Here is a 12,020-nt window from a genome sequence, read left to right as displayed (position 1 = left end):
TTTATTTATTTATTCCTTTTTGGACTGGAGAGTATTTTTATAGATACACGGTAGAGGACATTTCTGACGGAGAAAAAAGCTCAGTTGTGTAATATTACAGCAGAAGTGTGTGTGTGTATTATTATATATATATATATGGAAATTCTCACAAAGACTCCTTAAGGTTAAATGATTAAATTTATTGTCTGCTAAATAATTTGAGCCAAAAATACAGAGGGTCAACATTACAGTTATTACCACTCATACTCTGACAATATCAGTCATGTATTCACATCTCTCATACCTATACTTAATGTTCTAGGAAATCTTTCAAATCAATGGCAACATTTAATCTTAATTTCATAGATAACATCAATACATAATTTGTATAGCACTGATTACTGACGTTCTCCTGATGCTTTGTGAGCATTTAGCTCTTTGAAGTGCTAAAATGCTACATAATTAATTTCTGGGTTTTGGTCAACAAAAATACATTACAATAAAATTCAGTAAAATATAATAGAATTAGTTACTCTAAAGGCAATTTGAGACATGTATCTTAAATTGTGTGTTACTGATTTCAATGATGGGTAAAATTACGGAACTTAAATTTCTGTAGCCCTGATGCTACATGTATTTATACCCCTGATGTTTAATAAAATTGTCTCAGAGTCTGTTGCTTATCAGTTCTTGAGCTTGTGTGAGGCGCTCCAGACGCTGCTTTAGATCTGCTCTCCTTCGCCCTCGGTCTGAGTCTTCACTCAACAGTTTGACCACATCTGCTTCGTTCCTCAGTTCTAGCATTTGATGCCGTAATATCTTAGCTGCATCCTTCAGCATGAAGAGGATTATCAGCATGGGCACATAGTCTGTGAGACGCTGATAGACAACCTATATGGAGACAGGACATTAATTATAACATCCACTTTGAAATCTGAGGTTGGTTGCCCTTTGATCTCTTTGGTGAACCTCTAGTACCATTGCACTGGCAATGTGTGGTTTGGGTGCACATACAGACTCAATTAGTTAAATAGTTATTAAATGATCATCATCACCTATTCCACTCTTAAAAATAAACATGCTATGTAAAACCAAATGGGGTTTTTACATTATGCTACATAAGAACCATTTTTGGTTCCCCAAAGAACCTTTTCACTGAAAAGTTATTTAAACAACAATTTTTTTCTTAGTGTGAAGAACCTGTTAATAGTCCAGGAACCTTTTCCACACTACAAGGACCTTTGTAAAATGAAAAGGTCACATGGATGTTAATGGTTCCTAATTAGGTATGTAACAATGCACCCCAAGCTGGTTGAAAATTGATGAAAATATGTGTGAAAATATGCCGATTCAAGTCAGTTGATATGTTAAATGAATCGCGATACATTTGGGGGTGGGAGTTTATGAATGTATTGCTGAGGGGAACTGACTGTCTTCAGAAAAGTTTAGATGGTATTTTCTTTAAACCTTGCCTCTAGAGGTCTACACGGGTCCAAAAATTCGTACCCGAACCCGAAGAGACCCGTAAATGTGCTACACTGAACCGACCCGGAACGTCTATTATTTTGAAAGTTGGACCCGGGCCCGTGCAGAACCGAGAAATGTAAAAAATGTACTACCCGGAACCGACACGGACCGTCAATTATTTGAAAGATGGACCCGAACCCGGCCGGGAAGACACAGACCCGACTGGACCCGATCGGCACATATTCCACAGCAAATTGCTATTAACAAGTCGATAAACAAGTTGCGAAAATTAAACTTTTTGTCTTACCTAATGTAAGAAGCCTTCTCCCTTGTACCTGACTGATGCACACAATCCTCCTTGCCAAGAAAGTTCTTCTCATCCTAATTTTACAAGTTGAAAGTTACAAAACAACACACACAGAGCTGACTGACTCTGATAACGGCCGGGTGTTCTCCGAGTCCGATCGACTCGGGTATTACACACAATGTTAAACAGACCCGGGACCCGAAGTAATAGATTGGGACCCGACCCGGACCCGGCTGACCATTTAAAATATAGCCCCGAACCCGTACGGATCCCGGGTCGGGTCTCGGGTCCTCCGTGTAGACCTCTACTTGCCTCTGTATAAGGCATATCAAAGTAATATTTATAAGTGCAGCATTGTTTCATTTTCAGCGGTAACCAAGGATACGCTATATTACTGCTGTTCCATAAGTGCCACCTGTGGTCAGAGTGTGAATTTGTGTCTCATTCAGCCTATCTGATGTTTTTGTTTTATTCAGATGTTTTATGCAGCATTATTTCATAAAGCTAAAGCCAGACCATTCTGTTTTTTATTCAAATTTCAAAATTATACAATCTCAAAAACACTCAGGTTACTAATGTAACCTCGGTTCTCTGAGATACATGATGTTTACTCTAAATACTGAAGCCTGATTTGTTCACGTTTGTGTAGCTGCACGAACAAATGGCGTTTCAGCCCACCAAAAGGGGTGGAGCCGACTGCTACATAAGTCGGCTCTGAGCACCATTTCATCAAAAAGCCAGAAGAGCCGAGGGGAAAAGAGAGAATGACGAGTTGTTTTTCCTTATTAGAATTGTGAGACATAATCTCGGAATTGCAAGAATAAAGTCAGCATTTTGAAATATAAAATCAAATTTACCTTTTTTTTATTCTTTTATTCCATGGCTCCATAGACTGCCACTTGAAAACCATCTGCCTCCAGATAGGCTCCGCCCACAAAAACGTCATCCCTGTTTCTGATCTGTAAGACTATCCCACTCTCTAACGTCAATTTCGTTGAATAACAGTGCTTATCGCTGGGTGACAAGCTCTTGTAATATGCGGAGAACATTTTGAAAATGACATCTAATCAATATAATTTATAATCTTTTTAAACCTAACTATTTTGTACCCTATCCATGAAATTCTCTAGACGTAAAGGCTATCTCTCCCGGGTTTTCTGCAACCATGATGCGCGCGCATCCTGAATGTTTACAAACCTATAATTGGTCTATAAGTTGGCTCTGAGTGCCATTTTGTCAGAATCTTTAGACTGATAGTGACAGTCATCGACTCACATGCAGCCTTATAGCACGGCAGAGTATGCAACGCTCGTTCCCGTATCTCAGGGAACCGAGGTTACGTTAGTAACTGGAATGCATCCAATAGCATTATGCAATAAGCAAGTGCAAACGAAAGCCACTCTGCGAACCCAGCCCCGGAGCGCCCGTACTGAGGGTTCCTGCAAGCATGAACTAATTATGAGACCCAAGTTACTAGGCTGAGGACTACATAACAAAACGTTCTCCACTTACAGAGAGGATTAGGTAAACTTAAGTGGACAAAATCCGTGCCCGGAGGGCAGGGACGTCCAAGTTACAGAAACTGGTGAAGGTGGACAGCGACAACCAGCCGGCGGCCACACAGATATCACCGATAGACATCCCGCTGGACCAAGGCTGTAGCATCCCCAAGCATACAAAGAGCTGGTCTGAGTGCCGAAATGGGCCAGAGCGATAAAGATACACTCTACACTGGATTGGGACCCTGCTCATCCTCTAAATTAGGAAGAGCCAGAAGGGTAATGGCTTGTGCTCTGAACGAAGTGGAGAGCACCTTAGGCACATAGCCATGTCTTGGTTTGATGGTGACTCTACTGTTCTTAGTCCCAAACTCAAGACATGAAGCACTGACAGTGCTTGCAGGTCACCCACTCGCTTGACAGATGCTAAAGCCAAAAAGGAGGGCAGTCTTAAGTGACAGGCCGCAAATCAGCCGACTGGAGTGGCTTCGAAGGGAGGGCCCCGTAGGTCCCTGAGGACTATAAATAAGTCCCAGGTCAGCACAGCATGAGGACAAGGCGGATTCAATCACCGAGCTCTCTTCAGAAACTTAATGACAATGTTGTTTCTGCCGACTGACTGACCAGCCACAAGAGCATGATTCGCCACGATGGCTGTCACACATACTTTGAGTGTGGAAGGGGTGCACTCCTTATACAGCAGCTCTTGTAGAAAGGTTAACATGGATGACACATCACAAAAGAACGGGTCCTCATTCTGTGCTGCACAACAGTCAAAAGCATCTCATAGACTGGGCTCTAGCCTCCAAAATGGTATTAGTCACACTCGCGGTGAGCTGTAATGACTTCCGTCAAAGAGGGGCCAGACATGAAGGCTCCAAAGCTTGGGCCGGGGATGCCAAATCATGCCTCTCGCTTGAGAGAGGAGGTCTGTCCTCAATGGTATTGACTAGGGGGCTGCTGATAGCAGCTGAATCAACTCTGAGAACCACATCTGATTCCTCCAGAGTGGAGCCACCAGGAGGACCAAGCATCTGACTTCCCTGACTCGTCTGTTGACCTGAGTCAACCAGACCTCGTCTGGTCCACCTCTGCCCTCCCGAAGACAGACCAAATCGTCTGAACCATTTGGGGATGCAGTCTCCCTTCTCCTGTTGCTAAACTGCCCCTGGACAGCATGTCCGCTCCTTGGTTCAGTCTGTCCAGCACATGAACTGCCCTCAGCGAGGAGGTTGCACTGTGCCCATAAAAGAAGGCATCAAGCCAAAATGTGAAGGGAGGCCGACTTGGTGATTTATAAAGGCTGACCCTTTAAGACCAGGAGAAGGATTTTAGAGCTAGAAAGACCACCATCATCTCAAGGCAAGCGTTGCTCCAAGGTTTGACCAGGAGCCGAATGCTGGTCTGCTCTCGTACAAAGAGCCCCAACCCGAGTTGGAGGCATCTGTTGTGACCACCTTCCTTTTGGAGGTCAGTCCCAACGGGATGCCTGATTGAAACAGGCGAGGGGTTTTCCAAGGGTCCACAGCTCTGATGCAGCAGTGGGTTACCCTGAGATGAAAATGTCCCAGGTACCAAGCATGGGACAGGACATGGGCAGGCCCATGAGGAATCACAGAGGAAGCAGCTGACATGAGGCTGAGTATCCTCTGGAAAACCCTGTGGGGACACGAAATCCCAAGCCTGAATGATGCAGCTTAATTATCAGGGAGCATTCCGGCATAATAAATGTCCGCATCTGGGCTGAATCGATAACTGTCGTTCCTTTTCCAATCTGGCTAAGACCAGCCAATCGTCTAGGTAATTCATAATGCGGATTCCCATCTGCCTCAAAGGGGAAAGAGCACTTCGTCCATGCACTTCGTAAAAGTATGTGGGGCCAGAGACAGTCCGAATAATAGGACTGTATATTGATAAGCCACCCCCTCAAACGTGAATTTCAAGTGTGTGATGATGGGCTATCTGGATGTGAAAGCAAGCGTCTTTCAGATCCACTGATAAAAACCAGTCCGGGGGCATATATGCACTAGGATCTGCTTTAAAGTCAGCATCTTGAATGGGCATCTCATTAGCATGCGGTTCAGATGCCTGAGATTGAGGATATGCCTAAGCCCACCATCTTTATTGGGAATGAGAAAGTAGCGGCTGTAAAAGCCTGACTCGCAGTTCACTAGAGGAACCATTTCAACGGCTCCTTTTGCATGCAGAGTTTGCACTGCGACCGGAGATTGTGAGCATCGTTGTCCTGTACCGATGTTTAAATGATAGCTCTGAAGCAAGGTGGGCTGCAAGCGAACTGGAGCAGTAACCTCGTTCTATGGTTTTTAGAACCCAGCTTGACACATCCGGAATGGCTTTCCAAGCCTGGAGCCGAATGGCAAGTGGCATGAGTCTCTCGAGTGGCAGGTGGCTCTGCATGGAGGTTAACCGCCATTCATGGTAATGAGGAGAGGAGAAGTGCTCTTTTGAGTATGTGGGTCCGCTATCACAGCGGTAGTTTGCTTGGGCGCGCTGAGTGAGAAGGACTGGCCCAGCCTGTACAGAGCTTAAATCACTCAGAGCTATGCAGCGGAATGGAGATAGAGTTTGAGACTTTTTTGAGGGTGTCCTGGCCTCGGTGAGAACAGGCCCTCTCCTCTTCCTCTCTGCATTGGGATCAGGACGGCTTCTTTGGCTCAGGGTACAACGTCAATCTGGGGCAGGGACCTTGACGCCTAGAAAACGGGTAGTGTTTTCCCATCCGGGGGTGCTGCTGAAGCCCAGGATCAGACTTAGGCTGGGTCGGAGGCGGCACCGGCTTAGTAGGCTGCCGGGAGGATAGAGCCTTCTGGCGACTTGAAACAGTCGCCGACCTGTAGCGGTTTGGCAGGAAGTGCCTGCACTGAATGGGCTTTCAACTCTAGGGCCGATGGAGGGCACAGATGTGCAGCCACTGCCTCTTCGAGAGAGAGGAGCTTGTCACAACCTCGTTCTTGTGGAGGGATTAACACGTGCCGAGTAGGGGGCGCGCCACGTCCTGGTGAGTTCTTCGTGAACTTCCAGGAAGAACGGGGCGGGCCATGGGTGGAAGGATCCGTTGACAGCATTCCTTCAAGTACCACTCATCTAGGAGGCCCCGGCCGGGCTCTTCTGGAGCCGACCAATCTAGGCCGAGATCCACAGCCTTAGTGAGAACGTGGATCAGCTCGCTGTCCACACTGGGCCGTGTTAGTTGCATCGGAGGGAGGGTGTCGGGATTTTCGCTGGAACACGCCCAACACAATGAGAGCACTCTGTCCCGGTGAGTGTAGCCTCTGTGTGGATGCTGCATTTGCAACGTCACAAGAAATTTGCAGGAAATTTGCTCTGAAATTGTTCTTATTCGCCGGATAGCCACAGGGAAAGGCTTGTTGGCGATCTTCTGCTGCCGGGGATCTTCTACGGCGAGCAGTCAGGCTGAGCCTCTTGCTTCAGCTTATTGCTGCTTCTTCAGAGTCCAGAGAGGAAATGTTCTTCGCACTGAAGGAGAAAAATTCTGATGAAATGGTGCTCAGAGCCGACTTATGTAGCAGTCGGCTCCACCCCTTTTGGTGGGTTGAAACGCCATTTGTTCGTGCAACTACGTGAACGTGAACAAATCAGGCTTCAGTATTCAGAGTATTTCCCCATAAGCGTCCTTGACGCAACTGGAGAGACCGTTCGAAAGGGAACTGCTTTGTTTGGATTGTGATTAAAATGCATTGGTTGCCTCTAATTTTAAATGGAAAGCACACAGGCAAACCTTTAGTTTGAGATTTCAGAGAGTTTTTCATTTGTATTATTTATTTATTTGATTTGGGATTTGTTTTAAAATTTCTATTTAGTTTTGTTACTTGACGTATTTCAATTTAAAAAAGAAACGTGCTGCTTTTTGTTAGAATAAAAGGACACCTTTTCATTTATAATTTGTCTCAAATCTCATTTTGTTTAAAAAAGTGTAATAAAATTATGGTGACATTAGTATTGTGAATCGTATCGCATCATGAGTTGAGTGAATTGGGAAGAAAGAACATTTATTTTACTATAATTTACTACTAAATAAGCCATTTGTAGAACGATTCCCCTGAAATGTGTAAACACTGGCTCTGTGATGAAATTAAAACATAACATAATATTGTTTGAGCATCCAGCATTTTGGGCCAGGACTATCTTGCGGTCTACCAATGCCAGATAGGTTGGCTGTTTGCAATTTCTTTTGGTGACACTAGTGGAGCAGAAATTACACACTTTACCTTTAAAGCCCCTTCTGATATTAAAGTGTATGTCACCGTTCACAGGACCGTGTGTTCATTCTTCCTTGTTGTGTGGTGTTGTATCTACCAAGGCCAGCTAAAGACTTCTCCTGCACCACTTTTATCTGACCAATCTGCTTTGCTTAAGTTTGCAGTGTATTTTAATAAAAGGTGATAGTACTCACATTAGGATCCTCACTTTATTGATCCTGAAAGTTTATACATAACATTCTTACAAGATAAATTAGCTGTTTATCACATTTTTACAGCGTGTAAATTTATGACTTAATACTGTCACTGTCAACAAATAAATACATGTCATAGTAAGAGTTGCAACCCACCTCATAATAGAGAACCAGTTTGTCTGGAACTAGGTTTCTTGTATCCAACAATGCACAGCCTTTGGAATTAAAAATCTTGTTCTCATCATCATAGACGTTAGTGTCAGGGTCCATCATAGCTTTCTGTGGGATATCAGAGTTGTCGAGTTTCCTTTGTAATACCTTGTCCTGGGTGAAGACCAGTTGCTCCATATCAATAAACTCCTTGATTCTTTTCTCCACTTTGGCCTCTTGTTTTGACTGAATGTCATTAATCATTTTCTGAGGAGTACAACATAATGCATATCTTGTGAAAAAGTACACTCTAACATAATTTTTAAAATAATAATTTTTATGGAAATAATATACTTAAGGGCTAACTGAAAATAATGTTTTATTATTATAAACTCTTAATCGTAGTGAGGTCAAAATATAAATTTAATGCAGGATCTAGAAAAAACCTGATTGTGATTAAACCAAAAAAAAAAGCAAAATAAATTAACAAAAACTATTTTTTAACTTAAACATTAGATCACTTGCACCCAAAGCAGTTATTGTAAATGAAATGACCACAGAGCATAGTTTTGATGTACTCTGATTGACTGAAACCTGGCTCAAACCAAATTACTATATTGGTCTAAATGAGTCTACTCCACCAAGCTACTGTTATAAACATGCACCCTGTCAGATTGGTCATGGCGGCGGTGTTGCAACAATATATAGTGATATTCTCAATGTTACTCAGAAAACAGGATACAGGTTTAACTCATTCGAAATACTTCTGCTTAATAAACCCGAGGCGGGACACCACCTGCACGAAAAAATTCAAAATCAAATTACTAAGCAACTCCTGAATGGAATAACACAAAATAGGTATCATTTTAAAGCTTAGAATCTCAGCTTTTTAATTAATGTAATTTGTTGTTTTTTACAAAATACAAAATTAATGTATTTTGATCAACTCTTAACGAGCGCTCCAAAGTAGTGCCTTAACTCCAAAGTAGTGCCGAGTTATTTGCTGATAAATGACAAAAAAAAATTCATAATTTACAAAATATGTTTTTTTGTGCCATGTACTCTGATATGTCAAAAATATCATACAGCTCGGATAGTCATGTGTCATATGTCATTTGAAAGGTCCCATCAAGTAGAATAAAACAAGCATAATTGTTTGGGGCTTTGCATAAACCGGAGTGAGTTTTTGTACAAGAAGTCACCCCCAGACCCATATGAAAATAATATATTGATGTCACCGTTTAACTTGTAACTTCATAAAACATGATCAGATCATGGAAAATTAGGCACCATTATTTAGAGCAGATTCTTCTGATTAAAAAGAGCCACTATAATCTGTCATTTATCTATAGATTTTCCTCATGAATTTATAACACACATAAAACTGCACAGGCAGCATGTAGTTTAGCCAAAAATCTATAGCTGTCATGTAGCGTTTTCGCTCATAACTTCATGAAACATGCATATATCATAGAAAACTACATGTCATTATTTGCAGAAAATTCTCCCGATTAAAAAGAGCCCAAACTCACCATAATCCATTGTTTAGATCTAAAGATATCTCTCATAAAGCTATAACGCATAGAAAAGAATTAGATCATGTAGTTTAGCCATAATCCATAATCCGTCGATCAGATCGAAAGATTTCTTTCATAGAGCTGTAACACATGAAAGCAGAGAGGCGCACTGAGGCGCTGCAAAGAAAAACAGCTCTATGCTTCATGTTGCTTTTTCATTCATAACGTCATCTAATCTGTCGATGAGATCCAAAGATATTGCTCATATAGCTATAACACATAAAACCCAACGGGCGCGCTTCAGGTGCAGCAGGACAAATAACTGTAGTTTCACTTTGCGCTTTTATTCGTAACTACATAAAAATATATAATAATATGTGTGAATGCCCCGAGTAAAGTGCTATGACATATCAGGAATCAGTCCCACTCCAAGCACTGAATGAGCCAGAGATGACTCCAGTGATGCCCAATTCACCGCAGCACAACTGTCCTGAATAGAAGTAGCCATTCCTCTAGTGGAGTGAGCCCGAAGCCCTGGTGAAGATTGTAAATTTACGTGTAACACATTACAATCACATTTACCACCCAGTGAGAAAGCCGCTGAAAAAAGGTCAGCCCAAGAGATGAAGAGCTGATTGCTTTTTTGTAACAATTCCGTCTTCTGCATGTAAAAATGCAGAGAGCAAATTGGGCATAGACAGTGTAACCATTCAAAGTTGGTGGAAAGAATGCTAACAGTTTCACAGATCTGTTTGCTCCTGTTGTGTCCCTGACCTTAGGAACAAACATCGGATTAGTTCTTAGGGTAACTTTCGAACCATTTGACTCAAACTGCATACAGTTTGGCACCAATACTAAAACTAGAAACTTTTCGGGACTGGAATAATACTACAAATAAGAAGAATTTTTTGTCTAACAGACTCCGATTACCAACAGCTTACATTCCAGAGATGGGAAAACACAGCTGCCTGCATTCAAACAGACAAGGAAAAAAAATGCCTCTTCAGGCTCAAGAATCTACTTGCTGCAAAAACTGCTACAGACTTCTACAATGGATTGAAACAAAGTTACTTGAGGGACTACCAAAGGCAGAACACACAGCAGAGCTTCGTCATGGACCCCCTCATCATACAGCCAGTGAGTCCCGTGAATCTAGTGAACCTCAACAGGCCATACTGAGTATAGAGGAACAAGCTGATCAACACAACTGATCGCCACATGAACAGACTGATCGCCACACAAATCCTTGGCACAAACAGAGAGCGAGACCCAAAGGCAATTGAGACATCAGATTTTCAAGAGTACCACACATTGCCGCAGCAGCATCCTCTGCCACAGATACACCTATGACAAGGCTTGAAAACACTGGTATCCTACCACCCCTTATATATCTTGAGAACAGATTTGAAGCATTAATGAATGTGGGTGAGAAATCCCCAAACACTATTGGACAAGGATCCAGCTAATCTGCTGCCTATTATGCATCAAACTAAGATTGCATTGGGGACAAAAAGTAAAACTGTCAAGTTAACATTTTTAAACATCCTCTCACTTAAAAATAAATCACTTCTGGTCAGTGACTTAATAACAATGAACAACCTGGATTTTTGTTTCTAAATGAAATGTGGCTAGAAGACAGCTGCAGAGCAACAGTCCTTAACCCTTTCATGCATGGCGTCCACTACAGTGGACAGATATTTGGAAATCAATTTGAACCATTTAATTTGTAGCACCATATCCCAACCTCCAACTTGTGAACCCTCAAAGTGTTGTCTACGATTCCATTTAATTATTGTCTTTGTATCTCTTTTTTGTTTTGAGATATTGCATAATACATTCAAAATGGTGGTGGGAACAGGAGATGCACCAAGTACCTCAGGAATAAGTGTTAAATCCTTTCATTCACAGAAAACCAGACAGGTACAAAACTATTTTCCAGCTAAATAAGATGTTAGAAATACTTTTATCCAGATTTTAATAATATTTTTCTTGTACATTTTTTTTCGGTGACAGAAAATACATCTGTCCACTCCAGTGGACTTTATGCGTCGAAGGGTATATTGTGCCTATTGGGCCTATATATAGATTGTGCTTTATCTAAATCATTCAGAGAAGGCTTGGGAGAAAGTGCTGTGGTCAGATGAGACCAAAATTGAGCTCTTTGGCATTAACTCGACTCGCCGTGTTTGGAGGGAGAGAAATGCTGACTATGATCCCAAGAACACCATCCCTACAGTCAAGCACGGAGGTGGAAACATTATGCTTTGGGGCTGTTTTTCTGCTAAGGGTACAGGACGACTTGATCTTGAACGAGAGCCTCCTTCCCTCAGCCAGAACACTGAAGATGGGTCATGGATAAGTCTTCAATGATTACAATGACCCAAAACATACCGCCAAGGCAACAAAGGAGTGGCTCAAGAAGAAGCACATTAAGGTCATGGAGTGGCCTAGCCAGTCTCCAGACCTCAATCCTATAGAAAATCTGTGGAGGGAGCTGAGACTTCGAGAGCCAAGAAACCTTAAGGATTTAGAAAGGGGCCTGTAAAGAGGAGTGGATAAAAATCCCTCCTGAGATGTGTGCAAACCTGGTGACCAACTACAAAAAAAATGTCTTCCCTCTGTGCTTGCCAACCAGGGTTTCTGCACCAAGTACTAAGTCATGTTTT

At 42.4% G+C, this 12,020-nt stretch overlaps 1 protein-coding gene across 1 annotated transcript in view; it reads right to left on the bottom strand.

The window, feature by feature from the left end:
- Positions 1 to 613: 613 nt before the first annotated feature.
- The window catches only part of mxf (myxovirus (influenza virus) resistance F), a 26,516-nt gene continuing 15,109 nt past the window's right edge, over positions 614 to 12,020 (bottom strand). Inside the window, exons 12-13 of the mRNA XM_016535527.1 lie at positions 7,844 to 8,104; positions 614 to 870 (exon numbers count right to left, since the gene is read on the bottom strand). Coding sequence (XP_016391013.1) covers positions 646 to 870; positions 7,844 to 8,104 — 486 coding nt within the window. The 3' untranslated portion in view covers positions 614 to 645. The remainder of the gene's footprint in view (positions 871 to 7,843; positions 8,105 to 12,020) is intronic.

Source organism: Sinocyclocheilus rhinocerous, unplaced genomic scaffold (assembly GCF_001515625.1).
Source record: "Sinocyclocheilus rhinocerous isolate Xijiao unplaced genomic scaffold, SAMN03320098_v1.1 scaffold190, whole genome shotgun sequence".
Taxonomy (NCBI): Eukaryota; Metazoa; Chordata; class Actinopteri; order Cypriniformes; family Cyprinidae; genus Sinocyclocheilus; species Sinocyclocheilus rhinocerous.
The sequence above is the reverse complement of the archived record's forward strand: the minus strand, read 5'-3'. Positions and strand labels throughout refer to the sequence as shown.